This window comes from Lichenostomus cassidix, unplaced genomic scaffold (genome assembly GCF_008360975.1).
Source record: "Lichenostomus cassidix isolate B80296 unplaced genomic scaffold, HeHo_3.0 HiC_scaffold_37, whole genome shotgun sequence".
NCBI lineage: Eukaryota > Metazoa > Chordata > Aves > Passeriformes > Meliphagidae > Lichenostomus > Lichenostomus cassidix.
The window spans coordinates 1,881,971-1,899,830 of NW_028147279.1; the positions used below are offsets into that span (position 1 = coordinate 1,881,971).

The 17,860-nt window shown below is 52.9% G+C and overlaps 1 protein-coding gene and 2 long non-coding RNA genes across 9 annotated transcripts; 2 read left to right on the forward strand and 1 right to left on the reverse strand.

Moving 5' to 3' along the window:
• Positions 1-296: 296 nt before the first annotated feature.
• On the forward strand, positions 297-11,613 carry LOC146423600 (kallikrein-14-like). Its single transcript, XM_085044604.1, has 6 exons — positions 297-350; positions 2,505-2,542; positions 3,803-4,037; positions 5,697-5,950; positions 8,035-8,171; positions 11,407-11,613. The coding sequence occupies exons 1-6, from the start codon at positions 340-342 to the stop codon at positions 11,557-11,559; spliced, it is 828 nt and encodes a 275-aa protein (XP_084900730.1). The 5' UTR covers positions 297-339; the 3' UTR covers positions 11,560-11,613.
• A 3,026-nt stretch (positions 11,614-14,639) lies between these two features.
• LOC146423601 (uncharacterized) lies at positions 14,640-14,945 on the reverse strand. Its single transcript, XR_014847434.1, has 2 exons — positions 14,903-14,945; positions 14,640-14,865 (listed from the first exon to the last, which is right to left on the reverse strand). It is a non-coding gene; the product is annotated as an uncharacterized LOC146423601 (long non-coding RNA).
• A 404-nt stretch (positions 14,946-15,349) lies between these two features.
• On the forward strand, positions 15,350-16,863 carry LOC146423602 (uncharacterized). 7 transcript variants are annotated; one of them, XR_014847438.1, is made up of 5 exons: positions 15,350-15,747; positions 15,891-15,938; positions 16,434-16,493; positions 16,579-16,701; positions 16,779-16,832. It is a non-coding gene; the product is annotated as an uncharacterized LOC146423602 (long non-coding RNA). The 7 variants fall into 7 exon arrangements; XR_014847437.1 differs by lacking the exon at positions 15,891-15,938; XR_014847435.1 differs by lacking the exons at positions 15,891-15,938; positions 16,579-16,701 and having other exon boundaries at positions 16,434-16,524; positions 16,779-16,863.
• The last annotated feature ends 997 nt before the right edge of the window (positions 16,864-17,860 follow it).

The window sequence follows — 17,860 nt, forward strand, 5'->3', positions numbered from 1 at the left end:
AAGGGGGAAAAACGAGCAAATGGGGAGCGGGCTGGAGGCGAAGTGGGCCGAAGTGGGCCGAAGTGGGCCGAAGTGGGCCGAAGGGGGCCGAAGTGGGCCGAAGTGGGCCGAAGGGGGCCGAAGGGGGCCGAAGGGGGCCGAAGTGGGCCGAAGGGGGCCGAAGTGGGCCGAAGTGGGCGGAGCGGCTGACTCAGAGCGTCCGGGATTAGCGAGAGCTGGGGAAACTGAGGCAGGAGCGGCGCCGCCCCTCCCCCAGCCCCAGCGGCCCCTCCCCCCCCCGAGGTGACAAAAGGCAGGTTGGGGACAAGGAGGGGACAGAGTGACAGCGGCGGGGACAGCATGGGAGAGGGGTGAGGAGATGAGGGGGAGATGGTGGGGGACTGGGGGAAAATGGGGAAAAAGGGGGAAAAATGGGAAAAAATGGGAAAAATGGGGAAAAAGGGAAAGGGAAAAAAGGGGAAAGGGAAAAAACTGGGAAAAACTGGGGAAAAAATGGGGAAAAAATGGGAAAAATGGGGAAATGGGAAAAAAAGGGGGAAAAGGGGGGAAAAAACTGGGAAAAAATGGGGAAAAAATGGGGAAAAAATGGGAAGAAATGGGGAAAAACTGGGAAAAAAATGGGGAAAAACTGGGAAAAGATGGGGGAAAAACTGGGAAAAAATGGGGAAAAAATGGGAAAAAATGGGAAGAAATGGGGAAAAACTGGGAAGAAAATGGGGAAAAACTGGGGAAAAATGGGGAAAACTGGGGAAAATGGGGAAAAAATGGGGAAAATGGGGAAAAACTGGGAAAAATGGGGAAAAACTGGGAAAAAATGGGGAAAAACTGGGAAAAGGGAGGAAATGGGGAGGAAATTGGGAATAATGGGAAATAAAGGGGAGGAAATAGAGGAAAAAAGGGGAAAAAGGAGGAAAAACTGGGAAAAAGGGAGGAAATTTGGAATAATGGGGGAAATGGGGAAAAACTGGGAAAAAGTGGGGAAATGGGGAGGAAATTGAGGAAAATGGAGAGGAAATGGGGAATAATGGGGGAAATGGGAAATGGGGAAAAGGGAAATGGGGAAAAATAGGAAAAAAGGGGGAAAAACTGGAAAAAAAGGGGGAAATGGGGAGGAAATTGGGAAAAATTGGGGAAATGGGAAATGGGGAAAAAGGAGGAAAAAACTGGAAAAAAGGTGAAAATGGGGAGGAAATTGGGAAAAATTGGGGGGAATGGGAAATGGGAAAAAATGGGAAATGGGGGAAAATGGGAAAAACTGGAAAAAAGGGGAAAATGGGAAATGGGGAGGAAATTGGGAATAATGCAGGGAAATGGGAAATGGGGGAAAAGGGGAAATGGGAAAAAGGGAGAAATGGGGAAAAATAGGAAAAAGGGGGAAAATGGGGAAAAACTGGAAAAAAGGGAAATGGGAAATGGGGAAAATGGGGAATAATGGGAGAAAAATAGGAAAAAAGGAGGAAAAAGGAGGAAAAAGGGGGAAAAACTGGGAAAAAGGGGGAAAAAGGGAAAATGGGGAGGAAATTGGTAATAATTGGGGGAAATGGGAAATGGGGGAAAAGGGGAAATAGGGGAAAAACTGGGAAAAAAGGGAAAATGGGGAGGAAATTGGGAATAATTGGGGAAATGGGAAATGGAGAATGGGGAATGGGAGAAAAATAGGAAAAAATGGGGAAAAACTGGAAAAAAGGGGGAAAATGGGGAGGAAATTGGGGAAAATGGGGGAAATAGGAAGTGGGAAAAAAGGGAAATGGGGGGAAATGAGAAATGGGGAAATAGGGGTGGGAAAAGGCAGGAAATGGGGAGGAAATGGGAAATGGGGAAAATGGGGGAAATGGGGAGGAAATGGGGAGAAAAAACTGGAAAAAAGGAAAATGGGGAGGAAATTGGGAAAAATGGGGGAAATGGGGGAGGAAATAGGGAGGAAATTGGGGGGAAAAGGAGAGGAAATGAGAGGGAAATGGGAAATGAGGGAAAAGGGGAGGAAATGGGGAAAATGGGAAATGGGGAAAAATGGGAAAAAAGGGGGAAATGGAGAGGAAATGAGGGAAAAAGGGGGAAGTTGAGAGGAAAGGGAAATGGGGAAGAAATGGAGGAAATGGGGAGGAAATGGGGGAAATTGGGGAAAAAGGGGGGAAATGGGGAATGGAGGAAAAAGGAAAAAAAAGGGAGAGGAAATGGGAAAATGGGGAATGGAGGAAAAATGGGGAAAATTGGGAAAAAATGGGGAGGAAATTGGGGAAAAGAATAAAAAGGGGGAGATGGGGAGAAAAATGGGGGAAAAGGAGGAAATGGGGGAATTGGGGAAAAATGGGGAAAAATGGGGAAAAATGGGGGAATTGGGGAAAAATGGGGAAAAATGGGGAAAAATGGGGGAATTGGGGAAAAATGGGGGAAAAAGGAAAGAAATTGGGAAAAAAGAGGAAAATGGGGCAGGAGGAGGGGGAGGGGCCAGGCTGGGGGGAGGGGCAGTTGGGTCACCTTTGTCACCTGCTGTGTCCCCTCAGGGCTGTGGAGTCATTGCTGCTGCTGCTGCTGCTGGCAGGTAGTGGGGACAGCTGGGGACAGCTTGGGGACACTTTGGGGACACTTTGGGGACACTTTGGGGACACCTGGGGACACCTTGGGGACACTTTGGGGACAGCTGGGGACACCTTGGGGACACCTGGGGGATATAGAAACACACCTGGGGACACTTTGGGGACATCTAGGTCACACCTGGGGACACTTTGGGGGCACCTGGGGACACCTGGGGGATACCTGAGAGGGATAGAAACACACCTGGGGACACTCGGGGACATCTGGGTCACACCTGGGGACACCTGGGACACACTCGGGGACACACTCGGGGACATCTGGGTCACACTTGGGGACACCTGGGACACACTTGGGGACACCTGGGACACACTTGGGGACATCTGGGTCACACTTGGGGACACTTGGGACACACTCGGGGACATCTGGGTCACACTTGGGGACACCTGGGACACACTTGGGGACACCTGGGGGACACAGCCCGGTGGCATTGTCCCCACACCTGGTGGCCCAGGTGCCACACCTGGTGGCCCAGGGAGGTGCCACCCTTGTCCCCAAATCCCCGTGAATGTGCCACACCTGGTGGCCCCGGGGGGAGGTGACACACCCGATGCCACTGTCCCCACGGAAAGGGACACGCGTTCCTGGTGGCATTGTCCCCGTGGAGGTGACACGCCCGGTGACCCAGGGGACATTCCTGGTGGCATTGTCCCCGGGGAGGTGCCACACCTGGTGGCATTGTCCCCGCGGAAGGGACACGCCTGTCCCCAAGTCCATGTGAGGGTGACACACCTGGTGCCAGTGTCCCCACGGTGCCACCCGTCTGTCCCTCTGTCCCTTTGTCCATTTGTCCCTCTGTCCCTTGTCCCTGCAAATGCCACCCATTTGTCCCCTTTGTCCCTTTACCCACTTGTCCCTGTGTCCCCACAGGTGCCACCCCCTTGTCCCTTTATCCCTTTGTCCATTTGTCCATTTGTCCATTTGTCCATTTGTCCATTTGTCCCTTGTACATTTGTCCCCACAGGTGCCACCCTGTCACAGCCACCGCCATGTCCCTTTGTCCATTTGTCCCTGTGTCCCCACAGGTGCCACCACCGTGTCCCTTTATCTCTTTTTCCCTGTGTCCCCACAGGTGCCATCCTGTCACAACCACCACCGTGTCCCTTTGTCCCTTTGTCCTTTTGTCCATTTGTCCCTTGTCCCCACAGGTGCCACCACCGTGTCCCTTTGTCCATTTGTCCCTTTATCCCTTGTCCCTCTGTCCCCACAGGTGCCACCCTGTCACAGCCACCGCCGTGTCCCCCGGGCCATCAGGCGGTGCTGGATGGCTCCGGTGCCACCTGCGTGGCGCTGCCACCCACGGGTGACGGGGACAGGATCATCGGTGGCTATCCGTGTGTCCCCATGTCACAGCCCTGGCAGGCGCTGCTCTACGGCCCTCTGCGCTGCGGGGGGGTCCTGCTGCGGCCACAGTGGGTGCTGACCGCTGCCCACTGCAACCAGAGGTGACAGTGACACCTTGGGGACAACTGGGGACATCCTGCGGGAATGGGGAAATGGATAGGGGACACCTGACAGTGACACCTGACAGGGACAGGGACAGGGTCCTGCTGCGGCCACAGTGGGTGCTGACCGCTGCCCACTGCAACCAGAGGTGACATCTTGGGGATATCACCTGGGGATGGGGACACCTCACAGGGACAGCTCATGGGGATAGGGGACACCTGACAGGGACAGGGACAGGGTCCCGCTGCGGCCACAGTGGGTGCTGACTGCTGCCCACTGCAACCAGAGGTGACAGTGACACCTTGGGGACACCTTGGGGACAGTGACACCTTGGGGATACCTTGGGGACAGTGACACCTTGGGGATACCTTGGGGACATTGCCTGGGGACAGGGAAGAAGGGCAGGGACAGGGGAGAGGGGACAGGGGACACTCTGAGGACAGGGGACACCCCATGGGGACACCCTGTGCCCCACAATGTCCCCAGTGTCCCCAATGTCCTCAATGTCCCCAATGTCCCCAATGCCCTCAACACCCACTATGTCCCCAATGTCCATTATGTCCCAAACACCTGCAATGTCCCCAACACCCCAATGTCCCCAATCCCCCCAATATCCCAAATGTCCCCAATGTCCCAAATTCTCCCCAATGTCCCAAATACCTCCAATGTCCCCAATGCCCTCAATGTCTCTGATATCCCCAATGTCCCCAAATTCCCCCCAATGTCCCCAGTGTTCTCAACACCCCCAATGTCCCCAATATCCCCAATGTCCCCAATATCCCCAGTGTCCCCAACAGCCCCAATGCCCTCAATGTCCCCAGAGCCCCCAAATTCCCCCCAATGTCCCCAACATCCCAAATGTCCCCAAATCCCCAATGTCCCAAATGTCTCCAATGTCCCAAATTCCCCCAAATGTCCCCAGTGTCCCAATATCCTCAATGTCCCCAATGCCCTCAATGTCCCCAATGTCCCCAACATCCTGAATGTCCCCAATGTCCCAAATCCCCTCAATGTCCCCAACATCCCAAATGTCCCCAATGTATCAAAGCTCCTCAATGTCCTCAACGTCCCCAACATCCCAGATGTCCCTGATGTCCCCAAATCCCTTCAACGTCCCCAATGTCCCCAATGCCCCAATTCCCCTCAACGTCCCCAATGTCCCCAATCCCCTTAATATGCCCAAATGCTCCAAATCCCCTCAATGTCCCCAATGTCCCCAACATCCCCAATGTCCCCAATGTCCTCAATGTCCTTAATGTCCTTAATGTCCCCAACATCCCAAATGTCCCCAATGCCCCAAATCCCCTCAATGTCCCCAATGTCCCCAATGCCCCAAACCCCCTCAATATCCCCAATGTCCCTAACATCCCAAATGTCCTCAATGTCCTTAATGTCCCCAACATCCCAAATGTCCCCAATGCTGCAAATCTCCTCAATGTCCCCAATGTCCCCAATGTCCCCAATGCCCCAAATCCCCTTAATGTCCCCAATGTCCCCAACATCCCCAATGTCCCCAACATCCCAAATGTCCCCAATGCCCCAAATCCCCTCAATGATGTCCCCAATGCCCCAAATGCCCCAAATCCCCTCAATGTCCCCAACATCCCCAATGTCCCCAAACCCCCTCAACCTCCCCACCGTCCCCTCTCTGTCCCCAGAGGTATCCGCGTCCGGCTGGGCGAGGACGACCTGCGGCGGCGGGAGGGGACGGAGCAGGAGCGGCGGGTGACGCTGGCCTTGTCCCACCCGCGCTTCAACCCCACCACGCTGGACAATGACCTGGCCTTGCTGAAGCTGGACCGGCCGGCCGACATCAACCGCAGCGTGCGGCCATTGCCGCTGCCCAGAGCCTGCGCTCCGGCCGGGGCTGCCTGCCTGCTGTCCGGCTGGGGGACAGTGACAACGCCCCAGGGTGAGGGGACATGGGGACATGGGGACAGTGACAACGCCCCAGGGTGAGGGGACAGCGGGACATGGGGGATGGTGACAACGCCCCAGGGTGAGGGGACATGGGGAACTGGGGACAGTGACAGCGCCCCAGGGTGAGGGGACATGGGGAACTGGGGACGGTGACAACGCCCCAGGGTGAGGGGACAACGGGACATGGGGACATGGGGACATGGGGACAGTGACAACGCCCCAGGGTGAGGGGACATGGGGACATGGGGGATGGTGACAATGCCCCAGGGTGAGGGGACATGGGGAACTGGGGGATGGTGACAATGCCCCAGGGTGAGGGGACATGGGGAACTGGGGACAGTGACAACACCCCAGGGTGAGGGGACAGTGGGGACTGGGGACAGTGACAACGCCCCAGGGTGAGGGGACATGGGGAACTGGGGACAGTGACAATGCCCCAGGGTGAGGGGACATGGGGGGACAGTGACAACGCCCCAGGGTGAGGGGACAGCGGGAACTGGGGGACAGTGACAACAACCCAGGGTGAGGGGACATGGGGAACTGGGGACAGTGACAATGCCCCAGGGTGAGGGGACATGGGGACATGGGGACAGTAACAACGCCCCAGGGTGAGGGGACAGCGGGACATGGGGGATGGTGACAACGCCCCAGGGTGAGGGGACATGGGGACATGGGGGATTGGGGGCATTTGGGGACATTGGGGATATTGGGGACAATGCCCCAGGGTGAGGAGACAGCGGGACAGGGGGGGATTGGGGATATTGGGGACATGGGGGATACTGGGGACAATGCCCCAGGGTGAGGGGACATGGGGACATGGGGGACTGGGGGGATGGTGACAATGCTGCAGGGTGAGGGGACATGGGGACATGGGGGGATTGGGGGCATTGGGGACATCGGGGACATTGAGGATATTGGGGACATTGGGGACATTTGGGACATTGGGGGTGTTGGGGACATTGGGGACATTGAGGACATTGAGGGGACATTGGGGATATTGGGGACATTTGGGGCATTGGGGACATTGAGGACATTGTGGGAATTGAGGGACATTGAGGGGATGGTGACAATGCCCCAGGGTGAGGGGACATGGGGACATGGGGGGATTGTGACAATGCCAATGCCGCAGGGTGAGGGGACATGGGGACAGGGGGGACATTGGGGACAACGCCCCAGGGTGAGGGGACATGGGGACAGGGGATTGGGGATATTGGGGACATTGGGGATATTGGGGACATTGGGGATGTTGGGGACATTTGGAACATTGAGAGACATGGGGGGACAGTGACCACACTGCAGGGTGAGGGGACATGGGGACATGGGGACATGGGGACAGGGGGGGATTGTGACAATGCCCCAGGGTGAGGGGACATGGGGACATGGGGGGATTGGCGGACACTGGGGACATTGGGAACGTTGGGGATGTTGGGGGATATTGGGGACATTGGGGACACTGGAGGGACATTGGGGACATTGAGGACATTGGGGATGTTGGGGATGTAGGGGATATTGGGGACATTGGGGACATTTGGGACATTGAGAGGACAGTGACAACACCGCAGGGTGAGGGGACAGTGGGGACACGGGGGACATGGGGACATTGGGGATGACATTGGGGACATTGAGGACATTGGGGACACTGGGGACATTGGGGACATTGGGGACACTGGGGACATTGGGGACATTGGGGACACTGGGGACATTGGGGACATTGGAGATATTTGGGATATTGAGGACATTGAGGACATTGAGGACATTGGGGACCTTGGGGACATTGAGGGACATGGGGGGACAGTGACCACACTGCAGGGTGAGGGGACAGCGGGGACATGGGGGGACTGGGGGACACTGGGGACACACTGGGGGACACTGGGGACACTGGGGGGACACTGGGGACATTGGGGGGACACTGGGGACATTGGGGATATTTGGGATATTGGGGGATATTTGGGTCATTGAGGACACTGGGGACACTGGGGGGACACTGGTGACATTGGGGACCCTGAGGACATTCTGGGGACATTGGGGACATCTTGGTGACACTGGTGCCACTGGTGCCACTGTCCCCACCCGCAGTGACGCTGCCCAGCCGGCTGATCTGCGCCTACGTCCAGCTGCTGTCGGAGGCCGAGTGCCGCCGAGCTTACCCGCAGCGCATCACGGCCAGCATGCTGTGCGCCGGCGTCAGCAACCGCCGCGTCGACTCCTGCCAGGTCAGACTGAAACCGGGGAAATTCACACTAATATGACCCAAATCTGACCAAAAATTCACCCGAAATATGGCCCAAATCGGTGAAAAATTGACCTAAATATGACCCAAATCTGACCAAAAAGTCACCCGAAATATGGCCCAAATTGGAGAAAAATTCACCCAAATATGACCCAAATCTGACCAAAAATTCACCCAAAATATGACCCAAATCTGACCCAAATCTGACCAAAAATTCACCCAAAATCCGCCCCAAATCGGAGAAAAATTGACCCAAATATGACCCAAATCTGACCAAAAATTCACCCGAAATATGGCCCAAATCGGTGAAAAATTCACCCAAATATGACCCAAATCTGACCAAAAATTCACCCGAAATATGACCCAAATCGGAGAAAAATTGACCCAAATATGACCCAAATCTGACCCAAATCTGACCAAAAATTCACCCAAAATATGACCCAAATCGGCGAAAAATTGACCTAAAATCTGACCCAAATCTGACCAAAACTTCACCCAAAATCTGCCCCAAATCGGAGACAAAATTGACCCAAATCTGACCCAAATCTGACCAAAAATTCACCCAAAATATGACCCAAATTGGTGAAAAATTCACCCGAAATCTGACCCAAATCTGACCAAAAAGTCACCCAAAATATGACCCAAATCGGCGAAAAATTCACCCAAATATGACCCAAATCTGACCAAAAATTCACCCAAAATCTGCCTGAAATTGGAGAAAAATTGACCCAAATCTGACCAAAAATTCACCCGAAATCTGCCCCAAATCGGAGAAAAATTGACCTAAATATGACCCAAATCTGACCAAAAATTCACCCAAAATCTCACCTAAATCAGCAAAAAATTCACCCAAAATATGACCCAAATCGGAGAAAAATTGACCTAAAATATGACCCAAATCTCACCCAAATCTGACCAAAAATTCACCTGAAATATGACCCAATCGGTGAAAAATTCACCCAAAATCTGACCCCAGTCAGCAAAAAATTCACCCAAAATATGACCCAAATCTGACCAAAAATTCACCCAAAATATGACCCAATCGGTGAAAAATTCACCCAAAATCTGACCCCAGTCAGCGAAAAATTCACCCAAAATATGACCCAAATCGGTGAAAAATTCACCCGAAATATGACCCAAATCTGACCCAAAATTCACCCAAAATATTACCCAAATCAGCAAAAAATTCACCCAAAAAATTCACCCAAAATATGATCCCAATCGGCAAAAAATTCACCTGAAATATGACCCAAATCTGACCAAAAATTCACCCAAAATATGACCCAAATCTGACCCAAATCTGACCAAAAATTCACCCGAAATCTGACCCAAATCAGTGAAAAATTCACCCAAAAAATTCACCCAAAATATGACCCAAATCGGTGAAAAATTCACCCAAAATATGACCCAAATCTGCAAAAAATTCACCCCAAATTGGCAAAAAATTCACCCGAAATCAGACCCCAAATCGGTGAAAAATTCACCCAAAATATGACCAAAATCACCCAAAAAATTCACCCAAAATATGACCCAAATCGGCAAAAAATTCACCCAAAATATGACCCCAATTGGCAAAAAATTCACACAAAATCTGACCAAAAATCTCCCCAAAATCTGCCCCAAAATTCACCCCCAAATCTGTCCAATATCTGCAAAAAATTTACCCAAAATCAGCGAAAAATTCACACCAAATATGACCCAAATCTGACCAAAAATTCACCCAAAATATGACCCAAATCTGACCAAATCTGCCAAAAAATTCACTCAAAATCTGCCCCAAATCTGCAAAAAATTCACACAAAATATGACCCAAATCAGCAAAAAATTCACCCAAATCTGACCCAAATTTGACCAAAAATTCACCTGAAATCTGACCAAAAATTCAACCAAAATCTGACCAAAAAATTTGCCCAAAATTTGCCCGAAATCTGCCAAAAAATTCACCCAAAATCTGCCAAAAATCTGCAAAAAATTCACCCGAAATCTGCCCAAAAAGCTCCCCAAAATCTGCCCAAAAATTCACCCAAAATCTGTCCAAAAATTCACCCCAAAATCCGCCCAAAATCTGCAAAAAAATTTACCAAAATCTGCAAAAATTCTCCCACAATCCCAACAGAATCTGCCCAAAAATTCACTCAAAATCTGCCCAAAAATTCACTCAAAATCTGCCAAAAATCTGCAAAAATTCAGCCAAAATCTGCCCAAAATCTGTAAAAATTTCAGCCAAAATCTGACCCAAATCTGCCCCAAAATTCACCCAAAATCTGCCCAAAATCTGCCCAAAAATTCACCCAAAATCTGCCCAAAATCTGCAAAAATTCACCCAAAATCTTCCCCAAATCTGCCCCAAAATCACCCCAAATTCTCCCCAAAATCCACTCAAAATCCCCCAGAAATGTGGCTTTTGTAGTGTCCCCAAAGTGACCCCAAAGTGTCCCTCTGACCCCAAAGTGACCCCAAAGTGTCCCTCTGACCCCAAAGTGTCCCTCTGACCCCAAAGTGTCCCTCTGTCCCCAAAGTGACCCCAAACTGTCTCTCTGTCCCCAAACTGACCCCAGACTGTCCCCAAACTGACCCCAGACTGTCCCTCTGTCCCCAAAGTGACCCCAAACTGTCCCTCTGTCCCCAAGCTAACCCCGATCTGTCTCTCTGTCCCCAAACTGACCCCAAAGTGTCCCTCTGTCCCCAAAGTGACCCCTAGACCCCAGAGTGACCCCAATGTGACCCCAAGCTGTCCCTCTGACCCCAAACTGACCCCAAACTGTCCCTCTGGCCCCAAAGTGACCCTGAACTGACCCCGATCTGTCCCTCTGTCCCCAAAGTGACCCCGATCTGTCCCTCTGTCCCCAGACTGACCCCGATCTGTCCCTCTGTCCCCAAAGTGACCCCGGTGTGTCCCCCTGTCCCTGAACTGACCCTGGTCTGTCCTTCTGTCCCCAGGGTGACTCCGGCGGTCCCTCTGACCCCAAAGTGACCCCAAGCTGACCCCAGTCTGTCCCTCTGTCCCTGAACTGACCCCGGTGTGTCCCTCTGTCCCCAAACTGACCCCAAACTGTCCCTCTGTCCCCAAGCTGACCCCAAACTGACCCTGGTGTCTCCCGCTGTCCCCAGGGTGACTCCGGTGTGTCCCTCTGACCCCAAAGTGACCCCAAGCTGTCCCTCTGACCCCAAGCTGTCCCTCTGACCCCGAACTGACCGCTCTGTCCCTCTGTCCCCAGGGTGACTCCGGCGGTCCCCTGTCCTGCAATGGCACCCTGCAGGGCATCGTGTCCTGGGGGCTGCAGACCTGCGCGCTGCCCGGTCACCCCGGCGTGTACACCAGGGTGTGCCGCTTCCTGGGCTGGCTGCGGGACACCATGGACAGCAACTAGGGACATTGGGGACATCATGGGGACATTGGGATATCATGGGGACAATGTGGGGAAATGGGGACAGGGGACACAGGGTGACATCTGTGCACTGCCCGGTCACCCCGGCGTGTACACCAGGGTGTGTCGCTTCCTGGGCTGGCTGCGGGACACCATGGACACCAACTAGGGACATTGGGGACACCTTGGGGACATTGGGGACATTGTGGGGACATTGGGATATCATGGGAATATCATGGGATAAAGGGGACATTGGGGACAGGGACACCATTGGGTCACCCCAGGGTGTGTCACTTCCTGGGCTGGCTGCAGGACACCGTGGACAGGAATTAGGGACACTGGGGACATCTTGGGGACATTGGGGACATCATGGGATCATGGGAACATTGTGGGGACAATGTGGGGAAATGGGGACAGGGGACACAGGGTGACATCTGTGCTCTGCCAGGTCACACCAGGATGTACATCAGGGTGTGTCACTTCCTGGGCTGGCTGCGGGACACCATGGACAGCAACTAGGGACACTGGGGACACCTTGGGGACATTGGGGACATCGGGATATCATGGGGATATCATGGGATAAAGGGGATATTGGGGACAGTGACACCATGGGGTCACCCCAGGGTGTGTCGCTTCCTGGGCTGGCTGCAGGACACCATGGACAGTAATTAGGGACAATGGGGACATTGGGGACATCGTGGGGACATCGTGGGATCATGGGGACATCATGGGGACATTGGGATATCATGGGGATATCATGGGATCATGGGGATATTGGGGACAGTGACACCATTGGGTCACCCCAGGGTGTGCCGCTTCCTGGGCTGGCTGCAGGACACCATGGACAGCAACTAGGGACACTGGGGACACCTTGGGGACATTGGGGACATTGTGGGGACATTGGGATATCATGGGGATATCATGGGATCATGGGGACACAGGGACAGTGACACCATGGGGTGACATCAGTGCTCTGCCAGGTCACACCAGGGTGTGTCGCTTCCTGGGCTGGCTGCAGGACACCATGGACAGCAACTAGGGACATTGGGGACATCACAGGGACATTGGGATGTCATGGGGATATCATGGGATCATGGGGACTTCGTGGGGACAATGTGGGGAAATGGGGACAGTGACACCCCGGCGTGTACACCAGGGTGTGTCGCTTCCTGGGCTGGCTGCGGGACACCATGGACAGTAATTAGGGACACTGGGGACATTGTAGGGACACCTTGGGGACATTGGGGACATCACAGGGACATTGGGATATCATGGGGATATCATGGGATAAAGGGGACATTGGGGACAGGAACACCATGGGGTCACACCAGGGTGTGTCGCTTCCTGGGGTGGCTGCAGGACACCATGGACAGTAACTAGGGACATTCGGGACATTGGGGACATCATGGGATCATGGGAACATTGTGGGGACAATGTGGGGAAATGGGGACAGGGGACACAGGGTGACATCTGTGCCCTGCCCGGTCACCCCGGCGTGTACACCAGGGTGTGCCGCTTCCTGGGCTGGCTGCGGGACACCATGGACAGCAATTAGGGACATTGGGGACATTGGGGACACCTTGGGGACATTGGGATATCATGGGGATATCATGGGATCATGGGGACACAGGGACAGTGACACCATGGGGTGACATCAGTGCTCTGCCAGGTCACACCAGGGTGTGTCACTTCCTGGGCTGGCTGCAGGACACCATGGACAGGAATTAGGGACATTGGGGACATTGGGGACATCATGGGGACATTGGGGACATCATGGGGACACCTTGGGGACATTGTGGGATCATGGGGATATCATAGGGACAATGTGGGGACATTGGGGACAGTGACACCATGGGGTCACCCCAGGGTGTGTCACTTCCTGGGCTGGCTGCAGGACACCGTGGACAGGAATTAGGGACACTGGGGACATCATGGGGACATTGGGGACATCACAGGGACATTGGGATAACATGGGGAAATGGCAACAGGGACATCAGGGAATTAGGGACATTGGGGACACCTTGGGGACATTGGGGTGACATGGAACAGACATTGGGGACACCATGGGACCATGGGGACATCATGTGGACATCATGGGGACATCATGGGGACAACAGGGACAGGGGACAGCCCAGGGTCACACCAGGGTGTGTCACTTCCTGGGCTGGCTGCAGGACACTGTGGACAGGAATTAGGGACATTGGGGACATCGTGGGGACATGGCGGGGACATTGGGGGACACAGAGTTGGCCCAGCATGGGGTGGCACAAGGGACACGGTGATGGCACTTGGGCCACCACGGTGACATCTTGGCTACCATGGTCACATCTGGGCCACCATGATTGCATCTGGGCCATCACGGTCACGTATTGGCCACCATGGTGACATCTGGGCTACCGTGACATCTGGGCCACCATGGTTGCATCATGGCCACCATAGTCACAGTTGGGCCACCATGGTGACATCTGGGCCACCACAGTGACATCTGGGCCACCATGGTCACATCTGGGCCACCATAGTCACATTTGGGCCACCATGGTGACGTCATGGCCACCACGGTGGCACCTGGGCCACCACCATGACATCATGGCCACCACAGTCACATCTGGGCCACCATGGTCACATCTGGGCCACCATAGTCACATTTGGGCCACCACAGTGACATCTTGGCCGCCACGGTCACATCTTGGACTCCACGGTCACATCATGGCCACCATGGTGACATCACGACCCCTGTGTTCACATCATGGCCACCACGGTCACATCATGACCCCTGTGTTCACATCATGGCCACCATGGTGACATCACGACCCCTGTGTTCACATCATGGCCACCACGGTGACATCACGGCCACCACAGTGACCCCTGGGTCACCTCAAGGCCACCGAGGTCCCCGCAGGGCCACCGGCGGGCGGTGACAGATTTGGGGCGAGAACCAATAAATTCGGAGCAAACTCGGCCGCAGGTCCATCCCGAGTGTCCCCGAGGGTCCCCTGGGTGGGGGAGGGGCGGGGGGTCACTCCGGGGTGGGGGAGGGGCGGGGCTGACCCCTCCCCCCGCGTTCCCGCGGCCATTTTGGGTCATTTTTCCCAGAATTCCGTTTATTGAGGCACTTGCGGGGGGAGGGGGAGGAGCCAGGAGTGTTTGGCCACGCCCACCGTGGGGAGGAGCCAATGGGAAGAGGGGGGTGGGGCCAAGAGGGCCGGAGAGCCCAAGTGGGGTCAAGCGAAGGTCAAGGAAAGGTCAAGCAAAGGTCAGCCCAAGGGTCAACCCAGCCAAAGGTCAAGGAAAGGTCAAGCAAAGGTCAACCTAACTCAAGGTCAAGCAGAAGTCACACAAAGGTCACCCAGGGGTCAACCCAGCCAAAGGTCAAGGAAAGGTCAACCTAACTCAAGGTCAACCCATCCCAAGGTCAAGCAAAGGTCAAGCAAAGGTCAACCCAACTCAAGCCAAGGTCAGTGAAGGTCACCCAAAGGTCAACTCAAGGTTAAGCAAAGGTCAAGGAAAGGTCAACCCAACTCAAGCCAAGGTCAGCCAAGCTCAAGCCAAGGTCAACCCAACCAAAGGTCAACCAAAGTTCAACTCAACCCAAGCCAAGGTCACCAAAGGTCAGCCCAAGGTCAGCCAAGGTCAACCCAACCCAAGGCCAACCCAACCAATGGTCAGCAAATCCAGGACAACCTGATGGTCAACCCAAGCCAAGAGCAAACCATCAAAAGTCAAAGCCAAGACCAACTCAATGGTCATCTCTGTTAATGGTCAAGACCAACCCAGTGGCCAACCCAAGTCATGACCAACCCAATGGTCATCTCCACCAAAGGTCATTCAAACCAAGATCAATCCAATGGTCATCTCCATCAATGGTCATTCAGGTCAAGACAAATCCAGTGGTCAGCTCTATCAATGGTCATTCAACTCAAGATCAATCCAGTGGTCATCTCCATCAAAGGTCATTCAAGCCAAGGCCAACCTAGTGGTCATCTCTATCACTGGTCAGCCAAAGACCAACTAATGGTCAACCAAAGTCCAGACCAACCCAACCGATGGTCAACTCAACCCATGGGCAACCCAAGACCAACCGATGGTCAGTGAGGTCAAGGTCAACCAATACTCAAGACCAACCCAAGGCCAAGCGAGGTCAAGGTCAGCCAAAGGTCAACCCAAGACCAACCAATGGTCATCGAGATCAAGGTGAACCAACCAATGGTCAAGACCAACCCAAGGCCAACCCAACTGATGGTCAACTTAGGTCAACCCAAGATCAACCAATGGTCATCGAGGTCAAAGTCAACCAACCAATGGCCAAGATGACCCCAAGGTCAACCCAATCCAAGGTCATCCAAAGGTCAACCCAAGATCAACCAATGGTCATCGAGGTCAAGGTTAATCAACTAATGGTCAACACCAATCCAAGGTCAACTGAGGTCAAGATGAACCCAAGACCAACCAATGGTCATTGAGGTCAAGACCAACCCAACCCAAGATCAAGGTGACCCAAAGGTCAACCCCAGCCCAACCAATGGTCAAGGTCAGCCAATGACCGAATGGCCAACCCAAGACCAACCAATGGTCAGCAAGGTCAACCAATCAATGGTCGAGACCAACCCAACCCAAGGTCAACCAAGCTCAAGGTCACCCAAAGGTCAATGCAACACCAACCAATGGTCATCGAGGTCAAGGTCAACCAACCAATGGTCAAGACTAAGCCAAGGTCAACCAAACCGATGGTCAACTGAGGTCAACCCAAGCCCAACCAATGGTCAGCGAGGTCAACGTCAACCAACCAGTGGTCAAGATGACCCCAAGGTCAGCCCAATCCAAGGTCAGCTGAGGTCAAGGTCACCCAAAGGTCAACCCAAGCCCAACCAATGGTCAAGGCCAACCCAAGGTCAAAACCAACCCAACCCAGGGTCAGCCGAGGTCAAGGTCAGCCAAAGGTCAATGCAACACCAACCAATGGTCATCGAGGTCAAGGTCAACCAATCAATGGTCAAGACCAAGCCAAGGTCAACTGAGGTCAAGATGAACCCCAGACCAACCAATGGTCATCGAGGTCAAGGTCACCCAGTGGTCAAAACCAACCCAACCCAAGGTCAGCCCAAGGTCACTCAAAGGTCAACCCAAACCCAACCAATGGTCATTGAGGTCAAGGTCAACCAACCAATGGTCAAGGTCACCCAATGACCTAATGGTCAAGCCAAGACCAACCAATGGTCATCGAGGTCAAGGTCACCCAATGGTCAAGACCAATCCAATCCAAGGTCAACCCAAGGTCAAGGTCACCTAAAGGTCAACGCCAGCCCAACCAGTGGTCACTGAGGTCAGCACCACCCCCAGGCCCCTCCCCCACCCCTCCCCCAGCCCTGCCTCAGTTTCCCCAACCAGCTCAATCCCCTCCCCCACCCTGCTTTGAAAAAATGGAGAAAATTGGCCTAAAAATGGGAATTTGGGGGAAAAAGGTGAAAAATGGGGGAAAAGTGAAGAAATGGGGGGAAAAGGTAAGAAAAAATGGAGAAAAAGGTGAAAAATGGGGGGAAAAGGTGAAAAAATGGGGAGAAAAAGCGAAAAATGGGGAGAAAAAGTGGAAAAATGGGGAGAAAAGATGAAAAAATGGTAAAAAAAGGTGAAAAAATGGAGGAAAAAGGTGAAAAAATGGTGAAAAAAAGATATAGGCAGGAAAAGGGAAAAAATGGCGGAAAAGGTGAAAAAATGGACGAAAAAGGTGAAAAAATGGGGGGAAAAGATGAAAAAATGGAGAAAAAAGGGGAAAAATGGTGAAAAAAGGTGAAAAATGGGGGGAAAAAGCAAAAAAATGGGGGAAAAAGGTGAAAAAATGGGGAAAAATGGCCTAAAAATGGGGGAAAAGGCAAAAAAATTGTGGAAAAAAGGTAAAAAATGGTAGAAAAGGTGAAAAAATGGTGAAAAAAAGGTGAAAAATGGCAGGAAAAGGGGAAAAATGGAGGAGAAATGGCCCAAAAATGAGGAGAAATGGCCTAAAAAAAAAAGGAGAAAAACACCCCAAAAATAGGGAATAATGGTGTAAAAATGGGGAGAAACGACCCCAAAAAAATTGGGACAAATTACCCCAAAATAGGAGGAAACAGGGAAAAAAAAATTAGGAGAAATGGTTTGAAAATAGAGAGAAATATCTTAAAAAAATGGGAAGGAACTCCTTAAAAAAATGGGGGGAAATGACCCAGAATTAGGGAAAAATGGCCTAAAAATTGGGAGAATTGACCCAAAAAATGGGGGGAGGGGCAAAAATTAAAAAACTCAGGAGTATCCTAAATTTTTGAGGGGATTT